Below are 23,592 nucleotides of genomic sequence, written 5' to 3'. Positions count from 1 at the left end.
GTTTTGCACTTAGGCCTAGGGTGTGATCCCCGGCCCTGGGCAGTGATTCTTACTCCCAGGTGCTGCTCTTCTAGGGTCTCAGTGGAAAATTCGAAGTGTTTATTGAACCTCCTAACTTGGAGGGACTCAAATTTCCAATTCTGTCTTCCCAGCCCCAGACAGTTGTGAAGGTCTGCCAGGCTTCTCTGGCCTCCTTAGCCACTTTCTGCCGAGTTCCAGGAGTCTCACTGCTCCGCACAATTCAAGGATTTAAGGCGAATTTCTACAGAGATTTTGAAGCTGTTCTTTCTTTAACTTCCTCTTTTCCAGGATTCCTCTCAATATCTAGCCACTCTAGAGCCCTAGACTTGAACTTTTGACTTCTCAGCCCAATAAGATTGCCAGTTGTTTCTGCTTTGTTCCGCCTCATGCTAAAAGGACTAGGGGTTGCCTGCCTGTGCGGAGGGGAGGAAATCAGATCAGTATGCATCTTACCAATTTGCTTCCCTTGTTTCCGGTCTCCCCCAGTTTCTGCCTGCTTTTGGTTGTTTTCCAATGCCTGAATATAGTTATTTTTAAAAATATCTTCTCCAGAGTTGCTAAATAGAGGTTAGTACAGTGTAAGCCATAAGAATTAACCATTCATTGATTAGATATACATCCATGGTCCAATGGCAGTCGTGAAGTCTGGGATGGTGGTCATCTAGTTTAAATCATAGCTACAGGGACTTCTGATGGTGCCAGTTTCGTATGTAGTAGGCTCCAGGGTGTGTGTGTGGGGGGGGGGGGGAGGCAGGCATTCTGACGCTTGGCTAGCCCAGACCCGCCCCAGCATTTGGAAATAGGTGAAGGTATCTTTTGGTTTTCACAGTGGCAAGGTGCAGAGGACTGCTTGTGTTTAGAAGGTAAGGACCAGGGACACTAAATGTCTTAGGTGTTTAGGACCATCCTAAACACCTAAGAATGGAAGAATTGTCCTTGCCCCAAATGCCAGTTGTGTCCCCAATAAGACTTGTGCCTGCCTTCAGGAGCTCACAGTTTCCAACAGAAACAACATATAAACAAATAATTAAAATACAATTTTATAAGTGCTGTAAGGGGAACTATTAGATCTCTTTCCCCACCTTGGCCCTACTCTCTGTGTAACCCTGTTTAAATTATTTAATATCTCTGTGCTGCAGTTTCCTCATCATTAAAACCAGATAATGTACCTACATGATAGTATTATAAGGCTTAAGTGAGTTTATAGAAAAACAAGTACTTGGAATAGTGCAGTAGAGTCTGTCACATAGTGCTAAATAAACATGAGCAGCTATCACCATCATCATCATCATCATTAGACCAGCACATAGATCCCACATCCCCTCTGAATTCAGTTCAAGAGGTAATCATTAACTCGGAATTGTACTTAGCACTGCTCTAAGCACTGGGGATATTCTGAAAAGGATGCCTGCCCCCCTACACAGAGACACACACACACACACACACACACACACACACACACACACACACGTTTACAGGTCAGTTGAAGGGACAAAATATAAAAATATGAATATTAAATAAAGTACACAAGGGTATAACATAGACAGTAAATGCCGTGGGCAATCAGAAGGGGGAAAGCTCAGTTTTTACCTGAGTGTTTAGAAAAGACTTTACGAAGATGTTTGAACTTGAGCTAAAGCTTAAAGGAGTAATGGGGATTGAGATAGGCAGAGAGAAACAGGGAGAACATTCCTAGATGGGGAAACAATATGAGCAAAGATACATAGTTGTGACAAAGAAGAACACAGTTAGGTGAAGAATCAAAGTATTGAAATCTTAGAAACCAGATGGGAGCCTGAGGAATAAATAAGTCAGAGCTGGACCTGCACATGGTGAGTCATCCTTAGATGTAACCACTGAAACTGTGACTAGGTTACTTCTCCGAGGAAAGGAACGACTAGGGGAGAGAGCATAGGTCTAAGAACTGAGCCTAGGAGTCTAGGGCAGGAGGAGTAGGGAGGCCAGTAAGAGGGCAAGATAATTTGAGGGTATCGGGAGAAAAAAAGAATTGAAAGAGAGAATAGCCAACATTTTCAAATGCCATGGGAAAATAAAAGAAAATGCCATTGGATTTGTTGAGGAGGTTATTAGTTGACTGAAAAGACAGTATTACTGAACAGTGATGATACAGAATTAATTGCAAAGGAATTAGTTGGGGGATGAGGTCATAGAGGGTGGGCATGAAGACTAATCTTTCAAGACCTTTCACAAAAAGGATCAAAGAGATTTGACTAGCTGGGGGTGGGGGTGGGGGGCACAGAGTTGAATAAAGTTTTCATGTGCTTACTTTTTTTTAATTAAAATTTTTTGTTTTTCAATTACAGTTGACATTGTATTATACAATATTATACAATACTGTATTATACAATATTGTATTAATTATACAATATTATATTATACAATATACAATATTAAATTATACAATATTGTATTAATTTCAACTGTACAGCATAGTGGTTAGACATTTATATAACTTACAAAGTGATTCCCCCAGTAAGACTTGCATCCACCCAACACCATGTATAGTTATTACAATATTATTGACTATATTCCCTAAGCTGTACTTTACATCCCCATAACTATTTTGTAACTGCCAATTTGTACTTCTTAATCCCTTTACCTTTTTCACCCAGGTCCCCAACCCCCCACCATCTGGCAACCATCAAAATGTTCTCTGTATCTATGAGTCTGTTTCTGTTTTATTTGTTTATTTATATTGTTCTTTAGATTCCATATGTAAGTGAAATCATATGGCATTTGTCTTTCTCCAGCTGACTTATTTCACTCAGCATAGTACCCTCTAGGTCCATCCATGTTGTTGCAAATGGTAAGACTTCATTCTTTTTTATGGCTGAGTAATATTCCACTATATAAATACACACACACAGTCTTCCTGTTCACCTGAGCTGGGTGTTCCAGGAGTGTCCCCTGTGTGGGTTGTGTGTGCCCTCCTGCTGTAGTTGAGCCATTATATTCTGTTGTTATGTCATTGGGTGGGATTGACCCTCAGGCTGACTGGCTGTGAGGACTGGCTGTGACTTCAGCAGACAATCTGTTCTGCAGGGAATAACCCCATAGAACAGGATTTGCTTTAGCAGGTGTCAGGTGCTTGCTGAGTTCACCCTGTGGGTGAGTCACTAATCAGGCGGTGCTCTGGTGTGGTCTGAAGCTGGTCACTGGGTGTGTTTGTTCTGGGACCTCTTGGGGGAAGGGCTCCAGTGCAGGCCAAGGTCAGCTGCTGCCTGTGTCCGGCCTGGTCATTGAAGTTATGGTACGAGCTACAAAGTGATATTAGGTTGGTAGCTGCCTGTGCTGGGCTTGGAGGCACCAAGGAGTGGTTATGCTGTGAACTGAGGCTGGCTGCCAGTAGTGCTGGACTGGGGGCCACTTAGCAAGAGGTACAACCAAGGACAGCCACTGCTTGTTTGGGATTTGTGAACCTTTGGGAGATTTTAGGAAAATTCAAAGCACTGGCCCAGGCTGGTTTCTTGTGTGGGTTAGCCTCTGAAAGAGGTTCGACATGAATTGTGTGGGGCAGGGAATCACCAGGGTAGGGTGAGAGTAGTGTGATCAAGTTAATGGAGACTCAGACTGGGTACCTGCCTGTGCCTACAAGCTGTGCTGTCCTCTCCCTGGAGTTAGGGCAAGTGTTTGTGAGTGAGTTCATGCTTGGGCCCTTTGGGAGGATGCCTGGGTCTGCAGCAGCCCTTCCTCTCCCCAGGATTGAATCCCTGCTGATTTTCACAGCCAGCTCCTGTGGAGACTTCTCTTCCTGGCATTGGTGCTCCAGGCTGGGGACCAGGATAGGGCTGGGACCCCTTGCTCTACAGTGGTACCTCTGCAGCCAAGATATCCCTCCTGATTCTTAACAGCCACATGTGGGTGTGGAACAGTTCATTTGTGTCTCCGCTCCCTCCTACCAGTTTCGATGTGGCTCCTTCTTTATATCCCTCCTTAGTTATAGGAGTTCTGTTTGGCAAGTCTTTATATGGTTTTCAAGGGTGGTTTCTCTATAATTTGGTTGTAATTTTGATGTAGTCATAGGAGGAGGCGAGCACATTTACCTACTTTGCCATCTTGACCAGAAGCCTCATGTACTTACTTTTTAAAATCAGAGTGTTGAAGATAGAAGGGTAGGTAGGAGGCAAAGGAGAGAGAAAGAATAAATATGTGGAAGCAAAAAGAAATATATGTAGGGCCATATTCCTTCAGGAGTTGGGAGATACTTGAAGCTTTAGAGAAAATAAAGCACTCTTCTTCTGAGGTTAGAATGATCCAATCTGGCAGACTCCATCCAACTCAAAGACTTTGCCTGTTGGGATCACAAGTTGTAGTCTCAAAAAGCTAGGTTGCCTGTTTTCTCTACAAGCCATTACCTAAATTATTCTTATATAATGTTTCATCATTAGTAAAGGAACATCGGCCTGGGAAGAATCCAGGTCTCACTAAAAACAAGATATATTAAGGACAGGCAAGAAACTGAGGCAGGATAGAAGAGGCAGTCTTCTGGGACATCTTCTTTTGTATGTGCCTGAGGTTGTTAACAGGTGTAGAGGGAGGAGGGGTGAATCGAAGCCGCTAATTTTCAGTGCCAAGGCAGCTTAATCTTCAGTGGGGTGTCAGGGAGGGAGCTCAGAAACTTGACACACCCATTCTGATGCCACAGTGTTTATCAATTTGACATTTCCTGAAAAACCAGAAAGTGCATAAACATCAGACTGTGAAGTCACAAGAGTGTGACAGTGCCGATACAGCCGTTTCTGATGGAAAGGTGCTCATTTGTATCCAGGGCTCCACAGCTGACCTTGTTGCATGGTATCAAGAAACCCCTTCTAATCATAAACTGTGAGGGGACAGACAGATGAAATCTAGTGCATTTCATTAAGTCCAAAGCACCACCTATTGTAAGACACTGAATGATTTGTGTACCATTAAAGAGAAAGACTTCTAATTAAACTAGCATACTTTTATTAACATGCTATTAGTTGAAAAGCACATTTGCTTTCAGAGATGTTAGAATGTGAAAAAATGTGCATCTTAGCACCTATTGAAATATGGAGATGCTTCCACTTACTGATGACCTCACAGCAATACTTAGACAAAAAAAAAATATATATGTATGTATATATATATATATATGTATTGTAGAATTCCTCTAGTTCCCTCCTCAGTAACTTGAAGATAGGGAATTCCATTTCCTGTGTTCTCCAGCCCCTCTGCTCTCGAACCCTCCCCTCCGTCCCCTCCCTCTCCTCTTAGAGGAAGATTGAAACCTGATTTATTCCAGTGCCATAGGTTTTAAGCCCTAACCAGCTGTGGCAGCTATGTAGCTAAGGCAAACAAAAGTTAGGGTATTCAGTGACTTCTAAAAATCTTTGGGTAGCCTTTTTCATCACAACCATGCTCAGGCACTCTGAGTAATAATAAGTGCCAGTCGTGCTAAGTGCTGTAGATAGGTGCACATCAGATGTGCAGAAAAGCCCAGCAGAGTCTAAGCTCCATGGTGGCAGTGAAGATGGTGTTTCTAGACCCTTACGTAGGACTTGGCATGTAATAGGTGCTCAATGAATATTTGTTGTCAGATGAAATATTCTGTCTTGGGGCACAACATGTACATCGAAAGTTAAATAGGAAGTATCATTTTGCATTGTTTTTGAGAACTGAAGTTTAGATAAAAGAATAATCCAGGGACTTCATCTAGTGGGCTTAAAGGACAGTAGGTGAGCAGAAAGGCACATGGATAAGCTGGGCTCGTCATGTCCAAGAAATAATAAGGAAACAAGTATTTAAAGAACATTGTGCTAGGTTCCATAGTAGCAGCAAGTGCCTGGTCCTCTGGGCTCACTGAAAGGAAGTGACTGACTGCCTAGATGAGTCCAACGAGGCCTCACATGCTAGTGACACTCCTGCGGAACTAGTCAGAGGCTAGTGTGGTGATACCAAATTAAGAGGAGTACATGATCTAACAGAGTAGGAAGTCATGTAAGATTTCAGAGCCTGGAAGTGAACAAAGAGGCCCAACTCCTTTGTTAAACACACGCATGGAAACCAGGACCCAGAGAGGTTGTATAACATGTCCAAGATCACACAAGTAGGAGGGCCCGCAGGGCTAGATCCCAGGTCTAGATCCCTGCTCCCTCTCAAGGAGCTCCACATATATCCTGAGAAATGGAAGCCAGGAAGATATAGGGGAGTGGGTGACTGTCGGGATGCTAGAGCTCATTTAAACCTATACAGCATGTGTGACTGGGGTCCCAGGGGAAACCCAATTTATGTTCTCTTGTACTAAGGTTTTATCTTTTTCCACGTTTCACCTAGAAAATAAGATACTACTGACCTATATCCTAGGTTCAATCAGATTTTACCATCAAAATATTGGATTATGCTTGGAAATAATCCTTATTTGAGAGACTGGGTTGACCCTTTTAAATAAATATATCCAAAACACTAAATGCTGAAAGATCATTCCATTTTTCAATTGAATTTATTGGGGTGACACTGGTTAATAAAATGATATGGGTTTGAGGTGCACAATTCCGCAGCACATCCTCTGTCACTGTAGTGTGTTCACCGCCCCAGCCAGGTCTCCATGCGGCACCGTTTCTCCCCCTTTACCCTTGTCTGCCTCCCCCTCTCCCTTCTCTCTGGTAACCACCACGCTCTTGTCTGTGTGTTATTCTTTTATTTCATGGATTTGTATCTTGACTGTTCAATTAGATTCATTAAGTCAAGTGGAAAGAACTTTATAAAGGCCATGTAGTTTAATGCCACTCGATCTGCTGCTCTTGAACACGGGACAAATGACATGACTTGCCTGAGACAGAAGGAAGCCTGGAGACCATTTCCATGCTGTATATCTCTGCCTCACCTGTTGGTAGCTCTCCAGTATTTATACATTTTTTGTAATTAAAACTTGGAACCGGATTATAATTCAGATAAAAATGATTATGTTTTTGGTGCACAGTTATAAAAGATACATAAAATGTTATGAGGGCAAATGGAAGTAATAAAAGTAAACCACCTAATAGAAGCTGAAGAAAGTCTGGTTTTATAGAGTAGGGTAGAAAAATAGCCAGAGGGCAATATATATAAGCAAATATTGAAACATCACTGTAGGGTTATTATTAAACATGAAAATATGCTGGAAATGGTCATGTTCACATGGACAAAATGTACAACCCAGCACAGGACTTGGCATTTAATGGAAAGCGCTGGCTTGGGATGCTGGTTTTTAATGTGCAGGGTTATTAGCTGTGTGGTCTCAGGCAAGTCATTTCATTGTTTGGTGCCTGTTTCCTCATTTGTAAAATGAGAATAATAATAGTACCTTCCCTCAAGTTCAGTATAGCACTAGGGGTGTGTGTGTGTGTTGTGTAGAAAAAAGAAAGCTTTTTATGTAAAGTTTAATTGGTTGATTATAATCAAATTTTGCTTATTAAGCAGTGATAATTTATTTCTAATTATTTTACGAAAACTGTCTTTGCCTTCTTGATAATGTCACTTCTGCTAAAGATAAAATAATAATAACCTCATAGCTTTAAGCACACCAACAGCACACCTCTCTAGGATTTATGTGTATTTGCTGAGTGTTCAAAAATGGTGTTTCAGTTGATCCTCCTTTTAATTTTAAACTTGCTGTCCTGTTAGCCTAAGAATGCAGGCTCTTGACTCTGGTGTGCTCTCTGGCTAGCGCCTGGAGGAGGAGGGAGGGAGAGGCTCTGAGCTAAGTGTCCCAAGGCCGACACCCTCCCAGCAGGGAGAGTTCGCGGGCTGCCTGCCCAAGCGGCGGGGCAGAAGCCTCGGGGAGAGTTTTGTCAGCTGCTGCGGAGACTCAGGACCTGAAGTTGGGGCTCCTGGAACAGTGCTCCGTGAGCCCGGCGGGAGAGCCAGCGACCGCGGCGCTGAGAGTTTCTCTCCGAGCAGACTTTCTCCAAATGAAAGTTGTGTCCATGCAGAGGGGAATGGAGGTGGCAGGGGGCTGGTGGGCTGGCTGCAGAGGTGTGGCGATGTGGAAAACCAGGATTTATGGTTCCTCCAGCTGGGCCTGGGGAGAAGCTGAGCAAATCTGCAGGCCGCTTCCTCTCGGGGTTTGCCGGGCAGATTGTTAAGCAGGCAGTTGTGTTTGGCTTTTCTCGTAAGACTAGCAACGTGTCATTTCAACAGCATTTTATTACTCACTTTCTGCAGCGATGTAAAGGGATTAGGTCAGGAAAGAAACCTCATATTATTAAAAAGTGAAGACAGAATTTGAAATGGATTCACAGAGTAATTTCAAGCTGTTATTAGTAGAACATCCTCGTTTATAGCAAATGTTTTTATTTTATTTTATTATTCTTTGTTATGTCAGTAATACATATTCACTGTAGAAAAGCTAGAAAATACAGTAAGTAAAAAGAAAGGAAAAATATCAGAATTTCTATCACCTTCAAGACTTTTTCATTTTCAAATATTTGCATTGGAAATATTTTTCCCTTTTAACAAAACTGCATTTCTTTCATAAACTATTTTGTAATCTGCTTTTTTTCCCACTTAATAACACAATGTAAATATAAATCTGCATCTCAATGGCTATAATAGTATTCTACCACACAGATATGCCACAATTTATTTAACCAGAACCTTTTTGGGAGAAATTTTGGCTGTTTCTGTTTAGGTTATTTCTAAATATTTTTATTATACATTGAACAACATTCCTATATGTACATCTTTGTACACTTACCCAATTATTTACATAGAATCAACCCCTAAAAGTAGACACTTCAGTTAAAAGGCTTACTTTTTATTTTTTAAGAAGTAGAGAAAGTACGAAAGGTTTTTACTTACTGCCCTGTTATCCCCTCTGGGTGGCAACTTTCTCAAAGTCACCAAGAAGGAGCTGAGGTTTCATGAATGGGGCTCTCCCTGTCCCTGAGTAAGATGATAAGTGTGTAAGTAGGAAAGATGTATCAAAGGACATGATAAAAAAAGCCCTTTCCCTTCAGTTCACATAATTTCTGCAATAAATTATCTGGAATACTATTAAATATTTACTGTGTATGGCACTTACACAGACTCGATTCTGCTAAGGGATTATTTATATTACTGAGTGGGGTTTTAGAGCTATAATCATATGAACATATGCATATATGTTTAAATACATAAACTTTCACAGTCTTAATGGTGGGTGAACTGTAACTCTACAAAGGTCAGTTGTGCTTTAGAATTGCACTATGTTATCATTGACTACCAGGCAGCCACCAAAGCCGACAAACAAGCAGAAGTCCAGGTCACAACTCCCATGATTTACCTATTGGTCAGGAGCTCAGCATGGGCTCGAATCCCAGTCTTCCACTTACTGGTCCAGTTACTGAATTCCTCTTCATTCCGCATCAGTAATGGGGACAGTAGTAGGGTTGTTATGAGGATTAAATAGGCTAATATTTGTAGAATGCTTAGAACAGTGCTTGACACATGGTAAGTGCCATATAAATATTTGTTACAATAAAATTTAAAGCTAAAAGGATGGAGGGGAGCAACACAGGGGCTCACCATCCAGGAGGGCCTCACAAATGAATGGTACAATGTTAGAAGCAGTGGGAAAGGCTCTTCACTAAAAGTTGTTTTCTTCAGACTGCTCAGAATTTCACCACTAGAGGTGGAGCTTAGTTAGGGCGGTTTGTTTTAAATTACTGGCAGTACAGTAATAGATTCTTGTGAGATTAAAAAGTACCGATTCAGCTCAAGTCCCCATTGATGCTTCAAAGCCAAATCCCAGTTCCCCTCCTGAGGCAAACTGATGAATTGGTGTGCCCTCCTGCCAGAGCTTTCTCTGAGCACTTGCGTCTCATAGTACGGGGTAGGCACAAGTAGGATGACAGTTCTGCATGTGTGAAACACAGTTTTTTCTTGTATTATTATTTATTAATTTTTGTATTATTTGTTTGTATTACCATTGTAAACCTACTTTTCCCCACCCCTATATATATGGAAATATGTGGGGTTTTTTTTTAGCAGGGGTAGGAAAAGTAAAAGATAATACTTTTGGATTAAAAACTCCTGAAGGGGAATTGTGACTGTTAGGACAGGGAAAGGAGAGCTAATAGGGGAAAGGTGTTGAGCCTGAGTGAAAGCAAGGCCCCTCTTCTCATCTCAGTCCAGTTAGCAGAGGATTCCAGCTCCATCCTTTGGAACTGGCCCTGCTCTGATAGCCTGGGGGACTCGGGGCTATTCATATGTAAATATGAGAAAGCCTAGGGGAATTTTAGGGGCTTGCTGTGCATTCCAGAGCTCCGGGAAGATTCTTCTCAGCCTGCTAACTCTTTGATGCACCCGACACCGCGTCACCCTTTTGGTGCTGCAGGTACCTCCGGGGTTGCTGGAGTCCACACAAAAGCAGGTAGAATGGTCAGCCTCCTTCTCGCTCAAGTGCAGCTTGGGACCAAGCCTAGAATTCCAAGATTTTCCTTGTCAAAGACTGAGCCAACTTCCAGAGCAAGGGAAGAAGTGAGTGGCTTTTCTCTTTAACTCGAAAGTGTGGTTGCGAGAGCTGTGGGAAGCTGCGGCAGGCCGAATTCCTTTCCTAGCACACTGAGGAATGAGCCTGGTGATAAAAGACTAACCTGAGGAGGTGGGGGTATCTTGAGAAAGAGTGGAGTTGGGGTTGGGGGTAGGGGCTGGAAAAGTGGACAAAAGGAAAAAAAAACCCACCACGAATTGTTTGATCACCGCAAGTAAATTTGTGCGCTCAGCCCCAGCCCCTTAACACCTGCAGGGCCCCCCAGGAATTGGAAAGTAGGACTAGTCTGCACTCTTTATTAATAGGCTGGTGCTGGGCCACAGCTTCCCCCTGTGCTTCCTCACCCCCAGATTTCATTGTTCTTAAAGAAAAGTAGAATTGACGGTGTCTGGACGGAGCATTTCCACTTGGTGCATTTTACCTTAACCTGGTGCAGACAGCGTCCTCCGGCCCGTCGTGGGAAAGGACTGATGTGGTGTGGAGATGTTACCTTGTTCAGTTCCCTCAACAATTTTACAAAGCAGGTGCTCTTATCCTCCCTTTACAGAGGAGGAAACTGTGGCCCAGAGGTAAAGACGGACTTTCCCCAGCTGGAGAGTGGGGAAGTGCAAGATTCTAAGATTTGTCTCCAGAGCAGCTGGCTGAGGTTAGAGGCTCCCTTCTAGCTCTTGGTTGTCCCCGATACTAAAACTGTAGATCAAGCTTTTTTTCTTAGAATATATTTGGAATAATGGAAAAACAGTCTTACATTAGGAGTCTTTTCAAGCCAGGTATTTCTAGTGTGACTGAATTTTTAAGTTTAATTAATATATGTGTGGAGCCTGCAGGTCACCTGCCTCTTCAGAAACACCTAGGGTTTTGTTAAAATTGCAGATACCCGGGTCCCACCCAGATTTGTTGAATCAGAAGCTCAAGAGTGGTGTCTGGGAAACTGCAATTTAACAAAAACATCCCACAGGGGTTTTAATCATGCTAAAGTGTGTTTAGTTTGGTTTTTTAAAGGCTGTGCAAGAATTTATAAATTCACCTGCCCAAAAAAGGCATGCTGGTAGTTTAGAAGAATTGTTAACATTTCTTTTTCTTTCTTTTGATACAAATAAAAATCTTGTTGAGTCTCTTAATGTAAGTTGCTGGCTTCTGACTGATGAGTACTTGCTGGTGTTTTATGCTTTCAACTACTATAATAAATAGAACTTTGATTTCTGGGAGATAATAGTTTCCAGGACATTTTTAAGATTTGAAGCAAATAAGTTCCTGACCTTTTCTAGTTGAGATACCAGGGTAGGGAGGCAAAATGGTGCAGGATTAAATACATAGGATTTGGATTTAAATATATTTAGATTCAAATTCCAAACTGCCATTTACTCACTATATAACCCGGGACAAGTTGGTCAGCCTCTCAAAGCCTAGGTTTTCTTATCTATCAAGCGGCGTGAATATGAAATGAGTTCAGGGACCTAATATGTAAAGTGCATGGCACATAGTGAGAATTCAATAAATGTTTTCCTTTCCAGAGCTTTTTAGTCCTGTATTAAAGGTGTTTCTTTTACAAATACTGAATCATCATCTGTACACCTGAAACTAACACAATGTTTTATGTCATTTATACCTCAGAAAAATAAAATAAATAAAAATGATTTTCTGTTCTCAACTTACCACTTATGAAACCATCTTTGGGACTGAGATTCTATTGCTTTGAAATGGCAAAGAATTTAAAATAAGGCTATTGAAAATAAATTTTACATACACTACAATTAATTAGAATTATAATTTAGCACTCTGAAATAAGAGTTATGTTTGAAATTTTGTCATTCTACCAAAAATAAGTTCAAGAAAGATATTTTGTCTTTATATCTTTTTAAACTTTATTTTGAATAATATCGAATTTACAGACAATTGTTAGAGTACAAGGAACCTCTGTGTATTCTTTATTCAGATCCACCAGTGTTTAACATTTTGCCCTGCTTTTGTGTTCATTTTCTCTTCATGTGTGTACACACATACACACACACACACACACACACACACACACAGGGTTTTTATTCTAACTGTTGAGAGTAAAGTCGCATATATCATGTCCCTTACTAATAGCTTCAATGTTTATTTTGTATGAACATGGATATTCTCATACATGATCACTTAGATTTGCCATTTCAGGACATTTTTAACTGATTTTAATCATTAATATAATCTATAGTTCATAGTACAATTTATCAATTGCCCTATAACATCCTTTGTAGCAATTCCACCCCCGCCCCCCAGGTCAGGATCCAGTTCAGAATCACACATTACATCTGTTTGTCATCTCTTCAGCTGTCTTGATTGAGGACAATCCCTCGGGCTTTCTTTGTCTTTCCCGATATGACATTTTGAAGAATACAAACCCTTGATTTGGGTTTGTCTGATGTTTCCTCAAGGTACCTTTCAGATTATGCATTTTTGACTGGGATACTTCATCAGGGATATTGTGTTGTTTCCAGATATGACATATGGAAACACATGATGTCTATTTGTCCCTTATTGGTAATTTGAATTTTGATTACTCAGTTATAGTATTATCTACTTCTCCACTACATGGTCACTATTTTTCATTTTTATAATAAGTAATTTGTAACAACTAATTCAAAACTGCAAATACCTGGATCATCATCAAACCCCACCATTATTTTTTCTATATTTATTCTACCATAAGAGCTTTTTTTTCTCTCTCATTTATTTATGTACTTACATTTTATCAATATGAGCTCATGGATTCTTATTTTATTCAATAGATCATAATCCAATCCTGTGTTTGTTTATTTTGATACTCAAATTGTACCAGATTTGGCCAGTGGGAGCCCCTGTGAACATGACCCCCTCATTTTGCTGAGCATTTCCTTTCTACCGTAAGATGTTTCAGGCTCGTTTATATCTGCTCTGCCCAGCCCTGGAATTAGCTATTTCTCCATAGAACTTCGGTTCCTTTTAGTGGAGAATGGTTTTTAGAAACCAGAATCTGGACTGCACTTTATCAACATAGGAATTCCTAAATTCTTAGAGAACGGGCAGCAGGGAAGATTTTTGGAGACTGAAATCTGCTGTAAAAGCCTATTTTTCGTAAGTAGTTTGAATACTTGTATTTTGCATCTTAAGGCTGGGGAAAAAAATTCTAATTATACTGAGACTTACTAATATATTTACTAACTAAATCTGTAGTTGTTTTAAGTGGATCTTAAGGAATGTTAAATACACAGCAGAAATTGCTTCATTGTTGAAATTTTTTAAATTGTTCATCTTAGTATTTAATGTTCATTCGAATGAACAAATGCCATCTCATCTATATAAATAACACTCATCATGTGTATCTAAGTAACAGGTAAATGAAAAAGCTAATAACAAGATGCATATTTGTTTTCATTTTTAGATCATGCAGTGTGGGTCCTATAAAGGTTCTAATTAAAAATACCATTAAAAGACTTCATGCTTATAGTACATTTACATCTTCTAGGACATTTGAAGTAACAGAACCTGCTTGTGAGGCTTCATTAATATTTTGATAAGGAGACTCTAAATAATGTTTGCATATTTCATTACATATTAATGTAAATCCACCATCACATGACTGGAACATAGTGAGTCCTGCAGTCACCCAGATCTCAGACGGATAATTTCTGCCTAATTCTTGTCTTTCCCGTATTTGGCATTATTATGTTACCCCTAATATTCTTTTTAATGTGCTGTATCAATGTTTTTAACTTCCAGCTTGGTATTTCTGCTGCTGAGATCATGGAATAGATTTTATACCTAATTAAATGAAAGAAATTCTTAATGTGAACAGCAGCTTTTTCAACCTCTTTGCCAAGGAAGTTGTGGACACTGATTTGTCCTCATAAAATGGGCCAGCTGCTCTTTTTTAGGACAAATTCTAAAAATGGTATCGCACAGAGGGGAGTTCTAAGCTCTTCATCTGCTCATGATTAGAACTGATGTGTGGGATCAGATTTCCTGCTTGTTGACAATTGTGAGGCCTTTGGTTCTCAAGGACTGTGTTCCTTTCAGATCAAACTGTTGAAGAGTCCTGTTTTAGCACACACAGATATGCTGACCAGTTCTCTTTTCCCTTCTAGAAATGACGCTCCTCTCCTCCCAGTCCTCATCTCCTGTTGCCGCTTCTGGGTCTGTATCCACTGAAAACCCAGAGCAGAGGATGCTGGAGAAGAGAACCAAGGTGGTGGAAGAGCTTCATCAGACAGAACGAGACTACATTCGGGACCTGGAAATGTGCATTGAGCGGATCATGGTTCCCCTGCAGCAGGCACAGGTGGGAGCTATGGGAGCAAGTTAGCTTTACCTTGAATGTGGTTCTCGAAGCCTGAAGTATCAGAATATGGGAACTTTCACCACAGAGGTTTATTGGGTTTGAAGTAAAGGCTATGGCTGCTGCTCTTAATTCAAGGGTCCCAACATACATGTGTCAACTTAAGCCATCAGCATCTCGTCACTTATCAAGTCCACTGTTAACTTATTGGACTTACTGCAGTAACACCCAGGACATTTCTGTTTATTTGGCTCCTGGAAACAGTACCAGGGAGTTTGGATTGTCACTACTAGAAAGGTTGTATAATAATATAATGAAGTCTGGAGATGATGGATTACTGGCTCTGGCACCTGATTTCATTGTACAGGGTTTATTCAGGAAACTCTTAACTGTCATGTGCATATGTTAGGTTCTTTTCTAGATGCTAGAGATCAAAAAAGAGGTAACAGTTCCTGGGGGTTTACAGTCCTTATTGCTTGTTCCTTGACCACCTGAAGTGGGTTTGGGTCTGTATCCCTGGAGCAGTCACTTCCAAGAACTTCTGTAGGAAATAGACGGTGCCATCAGACTTTGGGTACTGGGTAGGAATATGTATCCCGGTGTAATTACAGACCAGGCCATTTCCCTAGTCATTTTACTAAGGTAGTAGGGGAGGAGACAGCGGAGAGGAGTTGGATCAGGACAAAGGGTGACACTAAAGCTAATGTTGGAGGCTTCTATTCTGGAATCTTCATGAGAGCGAGTGAAGATGACCTTGAGCAATTTTTGTATCATCCTTGAAGAGGTGATTCTGATGCGAATGATACTATTAATTTCATTTCGTGCTTCTTTATGTTTTGTTTCCCTTTCTCAGATACCGAACATTGATTTTGAGGGACTTTTTGGAAATATGCAGATGGTAATAAAGGTCTCGAAGCAGTTACTGGCCGATCTGGAAATCAGCGATGCTGTAGGTATGAGCTCCTGCCATTGTTTCAGAAGCAGTCTTTTTTTTTTTTTTTTTTTTTTTTTAACTTCATGGGTAGAAGGCAGGAGGAGAAGGGCCTTGCTGGTGCTAAGGAATGAAGTTTTAGTTACTTAGTTCAGAGGTTATTTGGCCCTCAGCTTCTCCTTTTATCTGCAGCCAACTTTGAGGTGATAGAGGATGTTAGCAATAGAAGAAATTTTAGCTACCACTTATTACATTGTTTTTCAGACAGCCGGTTGCAACCCGATAGTGAATTATGAGTCAAATTAGTGGGTCGCACATAGTATATATATTTTAAATAAAATAGGAAATATCAGAACGTACTTTTCTTCTAATTTATTTTATTACCTGTATATTATGACAACAATAAAGTAGGAAATTAAAACAAAATATCCAGCCCAGCCAGTGTGCTCAGAGGTTTCAGAGTGGCCCTGAAGGTCAAGAAGACAGCAGCCCCGCTCCCGCTCTGGTGCCTGCTGAGTTGCAGGATTAGACAGAAGTGAGGCTGCTAATGAGACAGGGCAGGATAGGTGTGATGTTTGAACAAAATCAAGTTTTAATCATGGGATTACATTTAATTTAAATAGGCACTGATCTGCACAAGACTAGGGAATTCCATAGGACACAACATAGAGGGAACAGAGGTGACGCTGTAGAGCAAGGGCTGAGGTTCCCTGAGGGAGGGGCTCATGCCCAGAGCAGCTGGGAGAAATAGTTGCAGGGGAAGCAGTGAGTGGGATCGTATTTTGAGAGAGGAGCACTGTTTAGGGGAGAGCAGTACAGGCTGAGGAAGGAAGGACCAGATGTGTTGAGAGAAGGAAAGAAGGGTAAGAGAAAGAGTAGTTTTAACAGCAGCTCTAAATGAAATAGGAGCTATTCGTATGCCTAATTGGCTGTAGACCAGGGGTGTGTGGCTACATTTCAAGGAGTCCATGAACTTGGATCAAAAAAAAGAAATTACATCTTTATTTTCAGTAATTTCTAACTGAAATTTAGCATTTTTTAAGGTATGCATATAGGGAGCAAAGCACATATAGTTAGTAGTATCTCTGACTTTATCACCAACTGAAGTCACGTGTTTGTATCACATTAGGTTGTTGCAAATATCAAGCAGAAGCAACCAAGGTTACCAGTTTCTTATGTCATTCATCATACTTTGAAATTATGGTGATTATTATTATTAGAGTCACTGCTACATTTTGCTATTTAATGCTTTCTAAAAAGTACATGTTATTATATGTTTAGGGTTTTTATGTTATAGATATTTTAATTGAATAAATTTCATTTAAAGTCCTTAGTTTTTAATTTATGCATGGAGAGGAGGTTGGAAACGGCAGCTGTAGTAGGATCTCTTCATCCCTGTGGAGATTAGAGGATGGGGTCCTTACTGATTCTGATCATAAACCTATATGGAGAATATGTGCAAAGTCCTTACTCTGCCTGATTGAAAAGGGGCTGGAGACTGTTTCAGGGACCGGGTGTGTGTGTGTGTTGAAAAATCAGTACATGGATGACATGGTTCAGAATTTTAAGCTATTACATGGAAATTTCTTATTAATTTGATGGGTAGGTTACTGTTATTTCTTGTGATTGGATTTAACTGATATTAAAGTTTGCCTATATACCTTACATTTAGGATACTGAGAAGAAAGATACTAAAATCACTGTATGTCTGTGTCTGTTTCAAAGGATCTGTGTTTCTTGATCACCGGGATGAGCTTGAGGGAACATACAAAGTTTACTGCCAGAATCACGATGAGGCCATCTCACTGCTGGAAATCTATGAGAAGGATGAGAAGATCCAGAAGCATCTTCAGGACTCCTTGGCAGAGCTTAAGTAAGAGTTTTGACCACTTCAGTTCCACCATAGCTCTTTAGTTCTGCCTTTTGAACGTCACGCCCATATGTATATCTAGACTTCTTATATCCATCCATCCACCTTATTTTAAACATAAAAGATATATTATCTTAAGTCTTATTAGGTAACTTGCCTTTCCCATCATATGTCATGGAAATCATAAGTGGTTTCCTGCTTATACTTTTATCCGTTTCAGTCACTTTTATCTATACATACAAAATATTAAGTTAGCATTTTCAGTAAGAAGTAGTCAGGAAGGTAGTTTGGTCCAAATAAACAAGCATGTAGGTAAGAAGAACAAATTCAGTTATTCTCCACCATCAGGTGAGATTTCCCTGGTCTTAGGGAGGCAGGTTAATGTTTATATCCAAGTAAATCAAAGTGAAGTTAGGGGCTTACTAACTTTTAAGGTAGACTAAGTATGCTACCATAGACATTCATAATTTCTCTTTTATCCCTTGGGATTTTGTCTGCCCTGCTAATGGGCATTAATGTTCAACTGATATGTTCCGAGAAGAATGTGAAAATCAGCGTGATCTCTAATCAGCTGTCTCTTTTCTTTTCATGCTCACTGCCCTGTAGGAGCCTGTACAACGAATGGTAAGTTGCCTCTTCACTTGCACAAACTCGTTTCTTTATTTTCTTCCTTTATAGACAGAAATCTAGAAGTAGATTTACCTTGCTATTTTTTCTCTATAGCGCTTACCACCAAATGGCAGGGCAGGGACTTTTTATGGTCACTATGAAATCCCCAGCATCTTGGAACAGTCCCTGGTATTTATTAGGTGTCCAGTAAACATGAATGAATGAAAGTGGAAGGTAGGATAAAAGAACAGAGCTCTATTTAGGAATAACAGATACTACCTGTAGGCCCTGTGTTGTTTATTGACAGTGGACTAAAGGCTCTGTTTTTCCTTCTCTTATAGGGGATGCACAAATTATATTAACCTGGGCTCCTTCCTCATCAAACCAGTACAGAGAGTAATGCGTTACCCACTGCTGCTAATGGAATTGCTGAATTCCACCCCAGAATCCCACTCGGATAAAGTGCCTTTAACCAACGCAGTCCTTGCAGTCAAGGAAATCAACGTTAACATTAATGAATATAAACGTCGAAAGGATCTGGGTAAGAAAAGCACACTTGCTACAAAGGACGTATGCCCTTGGGAGCGTGCTCCTTCTCCAAAGAATTCTTTCACCGGAGTTGGGCAAGGCAGATGGTAGGTTATAGGGTTGTGATGAAGAAGCGGTAGTAGAATTGGGGGGAAATGTGATATGAAGAAAGCGAGCAGTAGTAATAGAAGCATAACCATGGAATATTGGAAATAGACATCTCTGATAAAGCTTATAGCAGCAACAGTCTTTCCCAAGAGATAGGAGGACTGATTAGAAACTGGCTGATCAAGAGTGCCTTCAGGCATGAGTGATTGCCTTCTCAGCTCACAGACAGTCCTTTTCAATCCATGCTTAACATTTGTTTGCTCTGCATGTCTGGTTCGATATTTTACTGTCTCCACGTAAGTTAGGACTTTTAGTCTTCTCCCAGAAAAGCCCAATATGGCCACGTCTCTGGGTCCCATCAGTCCTGCCTATGCCCAGTAACCTGCCTCTCTGGTCTGAGCCTCTCCCTCCCCCTCCCCCTCCCCCCCCAACACTGTACAGTCAGTTGCCAAACCACCCACTCTTCCTCTATAATGTAGAATGAACTGAACCATTTCTTTTTATCAAATGTCTTGTTGAGGTTCTGATTTGAACACTCAAGTAGTGTGGTGACCATGCTAAACGGACGCACTATTGATATCCTCAAAGAATCTATAATGCAGTATAACCTCTGCCTGTTCTCCACTCCTCTCCCCAATGTACCTAATACCATTTTCTCTGCCTCCTACTTCAACCATTCACCCACGTTCATATGTCATGTTGTTGCTCGTGGCCGTAAAAGCTTTCTGGCCACATAGTCAGTCCTCTGCCCTGGTTCCTATCTTCTGATGTAATGTCATCTTCATCTTCCACAATAATAAAGTGTGTCATTCTGCCGTCCCCCAACCTTCCCCTTGTGACCCTTCTACTCTGAGCTCCAGTGTTTTCTGCAGATTGTGCCCAATGTATGGCACAGTGGTTAATCAAATAACTCCTGGATAGCATTTTACTGTGTGAGATAATATGATATAACTATCTCAAATTTATGTGAGACCATTTAAGACAGTCTTATAAGGCAAGTACTGTTACTTTCTACATCTTATTGCAGAAAAATGAGTCTCAGAGAAGTTAAGTGACTTGTTTAAGGTCACACTTTGATGAAACGACAGACCCAGGCATTAAACTTTGAGGTTTCCTTGACTTCAAATCTTAGGCTCTTTTCCTTACACCTGCTACCTCTCCTCCTTGTTGCTAACCTTCTCCAGTCCAGGCAGTGTCTCTGCTGTTGAGTATGTTGTGATTTGTGTTGATAATTTGCCTTTACTCATTCTAGGCTTACTGAGATCAAGCATTAGCTCTAGTTCGCATTGTTAGTCTTGCTTTGTAGCTTGTTTTGTAGTCTCTTTGTGCTCAGGAAAGAGCTTTTTTAACTCACCAATTTGGCTCACTCCCTAGTCCTCAAGTACCGGAAGGGTGATGAAGATAGCCTCATGGAGAAAATTTCTAAACTGAACATCCACTCCATCATCAAGAAATCCAACCGAGTTAGCAGTCACCTGAAGCATCTCACTGGCTTCGCTCCACAGGTGAGGGCCCTGCAGTGGCAGGTTCAGCATGTCTTTGGCAGCTTTTCAGGGCTCCACAGACAGTGTGTATGGTGTCATTTGGCATGACCCCCTTTTAGTGCCTCCCCTAGTGTTTGCTGGCTGGTAGATACAAGACCCTGCAGCTACTGATGATGTCAGTCCATCTACCCAGCCCTCTATCCGTGGCCTGGTGAGCTGCCAGTGTGTACAATGGCAGATCAGCAGGCCAATAATTATTGTGGTTTTAGACACCCATAAGAAGCTTATAATTTATGTACAGAGACAAAATTAAAATTGCAGACCTATTAAGCTAGAAGGGATTTAAGAGCTCACTTAAATTCAATACCATATGTCACACATAAGGAAATGTGAAGTCTAGGGGATTGAGTGATTGGAAAAACAATCCACGGTCAGTGCTGAGGGTATAGCCAAAGTCTCCAGACGTCATTCACTGTGCCATGTGCACATGATACCAATAAGGGAAAATGCAGGCTAGAAAGAAGTCAGCTCTAAGTTTTGCAGTTTGTTCTCTATGTGCTGCAGTACCTAAGGAAACAGGAGCTCAGGGAGCATGAGCTTCATGTTGGCAAGAAATTTAATCTGAGCCTTAAAGGAAGAGGGCAAGTGGGCATAGGGAGAGGGGAGGGCATACCAGCCAAGGCAACAACACGGGGCAAAGGCACAGAATTAACAGATGTGGCAGGTGCCAGAGAGAGTGGTGGAGAGAGCAGCCTGACCGGAGCAAAGGGTCTTCATCAGGAACGGGGGCGGTAAGGTGTGAAGGTAGGGGGTCCTTATATATTTTAGATATCTCTCAAAGCCAAACAGAGGTGTTTAAATTAAATTTAGTATGATGCAGGGAAACATCAAAGGTTTAAAATGTAACCAAAAGGTGTTTTTAAGAAAGGTCCTTTTCCCAATAAGGTAGATTGAGGGAGAGTTCAAATCATCTAACAATACCTGTCTGTTTTGAACAGATAAAAGATGAAGCATTTGAAGAAACAGAAAAGAACTTCCGAATGCAAGAAAGACTGATCAAATCTTTTATCCGAGACCTGTCTCTCTACCTCCAGCACATCCGGGTGAGTGAGGACATCGCCCCGGTTAGGATCTCATACCCGGCCGTTTGGCCCACTTTCCTGTTCATCCAGCATATTGTTCAATGTTGAATAATCTGACTGTTATGCATGATGTACTTTTTATCGGGATTCCTAGAGGTTATTTAAAGGTTAAATAACCTTTAGAAGATCAGCACTGCTGTATTAATTTTAAGGTGATCTAGCTCTTTCCTCTCAGTCTCCCCACCACCTTTTTTACTCTCTCCTGTATCCAATTATCTAAGAAGCATTTATCACAGTTCATTTGTCAAAAACATTTTAAAGATAGAATAGTAAGAGAATAGTTCTTATAGAGGTCTTTCTAATAATTATATTCATTTCCAACTTACTTAGTTGCTCTTCAGAAGGCCTCTAAAGTTGTTCGAACCATGCCTGGGTCTGGAGAGCTGAAGGAGCTAAGGTCAGGCCCAGGCCACCCTCGCCTTGTCCCAGGACCGCGTTTCCTTCGTGAAGTCAGAACCAGGGCTAGAATGCTTTCTATTCATGTTTCTAATTTCTTTATTGATTTTATAGGATGGTGTGTATATATATATATATATATATGATATACACCTGTCACTCACACATGAAAATCTCATCCTATGAAACAAATTTCTTAAAAAGAGTTCCTTTGGTGGGGAGAGGAAGGGTTAAAAAAAAAAAAAAAAAAAAAAAGTCCTTTGCTTTAAAAAAAAACACCATTTTTTTAACTAAGTAGAATGGTATAAAATATAAAAGGTACCAAAGGGATAAGTAAAAAGTAAAAATAATGATTCCTCCTGCCCCTGTCTCCTAGTCATCTTCTGTAGAGGCGGGTGCCATTTATCTCTCCTATCGTGTGTGTGTGTGTGTGTGTGTGTGTTAGTTACATGTTGTTGAACATCTTAGGGTTTACACCTAATAGCATCATTTTGGAAGTCAGTTCCATACCTGTACACACAGAGCTTCTTGCTCTTTTCCTTTCTTTACAACTGCATAATATTTAATTGTATGGACATGCCATAATACATTTAACTAACCCCTATCGATAGTTATTTAAATTATAGTTGCAAAAGATTAGAAACATTGGCACAGGAAGTAGATATAAATTTTCTAATCTATATGAGTATATCTGAAAGCCTAGAGAACTAGGTTTTATGGGCCAAATCATGACAGTGTAAATTTTACTAGATATTGTTAATGTATGTGTAAAATATGAACTAATGTATGAAATGGTTTCCCCATCCCTTACTGACACACAGTGTTATCAAAATTAAAATATCTTATCTTGGTCTGAAAGATAGGTAAGAACATGCTATTTTAATATAGTTTAAATTTTCATTTCTTTGAATGAAGTTGAGGATATTTTTGTGTTTAAGTCATAGTTTTTCTGTGATTTGTTTATATTTTGCAGCACTTATTTATTGATTTGTCAGTCTTTTTCTTATTGATTTGTAGAGCCTCTGTATATATCGGAGAGAATAGCCATATGTCTGAGATGATGGTTTATAAATATTTCCCCCCAGTTTGTTGGCTTTTGAGTTTGTTTAGTGTTTTCTCTGTGTAGAAAAGTTTCATTTCTGTGTAGTCTGATTAGACTTTTCTTTTATGGCTTTTTAGTTCTGTGTCACCTTAAAAAAAACTTTCCTATTCTGAGATAATAAATGTCTCCCATGTTTTAGTATATTTATTATTTCATTTTTTTAATGTTAAAGTTATAATTTAGCTGGAATTTACTTTAGTATTAAAAAGTTTGAGGTAGAGATTCAACTTTATTTTTTTTTTAACTGGTTAACCCATTGTCATCATTTATTGAGTAATCCTCACTGATTTGAAATGCCCCCTGCATTTCCTTTGAATATCAAACTCTCTCCCTTCATGTTTTAAAAATGTAATTAGGTAAAAACTAGGGTTTACGAACTTTTTAAGGAGCACATTGGCTTCAAGTGAGAGATTTGGCCAAAAAATATTGGGACAGCTGCTAAATATGTTCCCTTATCTGAGGACTTTACCCTACAATTCCTCTATTTGGTACCATCTGTTAGCTGTTTTCTCCCCGTGTTTTCTAAATGTATAGCAAGTATGCATCCGAGCCCCCAGGCCTTGAAAGGCTCATCTCCATAGCAACGGGTGGAAGCATTTTGAGGTGGGA

At 40.4% G+C, this 23,592-nt stretch overlaps 1 protein-coding gene across 5 annotated transcripts in view; it reads left to right on the top strand.

The window, feature by feature from the left end:
• The window catches only part of DNMBP (dynamin binding protein), a 69,945-nt gene that overhangs the window by 35,618 nt on the left and 10,735 nt on the right, over nucleotides 1-23,592 (top strand). For 3 of the 5 annotated variants that reach the window (XM_016219976.2, XM_016219973.2, XM_087824500.1), the window contains 7 exons: nucleotides 14,623-14,816; nucleotides 15,667-15,766; nucleotides 17,470-17,617; nucleotides 18,221-18,238; nucleotides 18,565-18,764; nucleotides 20,234-20,364; nucleotides 21,342-21,446. In XM_016219976.2, the coding sequence (XP_016075462.2) occupies nucleotides 14,623-14,816; nucleotides 15,667-15,766; nucleotides 17,470-17,617; nucleotides 18,221-18,238; nucleotides 18,565-18,764; nucleotides 20,234-20,364; nucleotides 21,342-21,446 (896 nt within the window). Of the gene's footprint in view, nucleotides 1-10,263; nucleotides 10,504-14,622; nucleotides 14,817-15,666; nucleotides 15,767-17,469; nucleotides 17,618-18,123; nucleotides 18,239-18,564; nucleotides 18,765-20,233; nucleotides 20,365-21,341; nucleotides 21,447-23,592 lie in introns of those variants that run through there. The other 2 variants (XM_016219977.2, XM_087824501.1) reach the window with 2 other exon arrangements.

The sequence above is a fragment of the Miniopterus natalensis genome, chromosome 14 (assembly GCF_054644295.1).
Source record: "Miniopterus natalensis isolate mMinNat1 chromosome 14, mMinNat1.hap1, whole genome shotgun sequence".
NCBI lineage: Eukaryota > Metazoa > Chordata > Mammalia > Chiroptera > Miniopteridae > Miniopterus > Miniopterus natalensis.
Note: the sequence above shows the minus strand (reverse complement) of the source record. Positions and strands in the feature narration are given on the sequence as shown.